Below are 344 nucleotides of genomic sequence, written 5' to 3'. Positions count from 1 at the left end.
TTGGGGTTCGCAGGGGGTTGTTTTCGGCTCTGAGGAGGTCCCCGCCCAACCTTCAAAATTTTGTCCAAAAGCAGACAAGAGGATCGCCCCGCGCTGAGCCGGCTGGTGGGCAGCAGGAGGCGCCTGATTGCAGCCGGGGCGCTGGGGGTGGTGATGGTGCTGCTGCTGGTGATCCTCATCCCGGTGCTGGTGAGCTCGGCCGGCACGTCGGCGCACTACGAGATGCTGGGCACCTGCCGCATGGTCTGCGACCCCTATGGGGGCACCAAGGCGCCCAGCACGGCCGCCACGCCCGACCGCGGCCTCATGCAGTCCCTGCCCACCTTCATCCAGGGCCCCAAAGG

At 67.2% G+C, this 344-nt stretch overlaps 1 protein-coding gene across 1 annotated transcript in view; it reads left to right on the top strand.

Annotated features, from left to right (window-relative positions):
* The first annotated feature begins 153 nt into the window (after window positions 1-153).
* Window positions 154-344, top strand: part of C1QL3 (complement component 1, q subcomponent-like 3) — an 8,921-nt gene continuing 8,730 nt past the window's right edge. The window contains exon 1 of the mRNA XM_010860070.1: window positions 154-339. Within this exon, the coding sequence (XP_010858372.1) occupies window positions 154-339 (186 nt within the window). The remainder of the gene's footprint in view (window positions 340-344) is intronic.

This window comes from Bison bison, unplaced genomic scaffold (genome assembly GCF_000754665.1).
Source record: "Bison bison bison isolate TAMUID 2011002044 unplaced genomic scaffold, Bison_UMD1.0 scf7180017864461, whole genome shotgun sequence".
Classification (NCBI taxonomy): domain Eukaryota; kingdom Metazoa; phylum Chordata; class Mammalia; order Artiodactyla; family Bovidae; genus Bison; species Bison bison.
The sequence above is the reverse complement of the archived record's forward strand: the minus strand, read 5'-3'. Positions and strand labels throughout refer to the sequence as shown.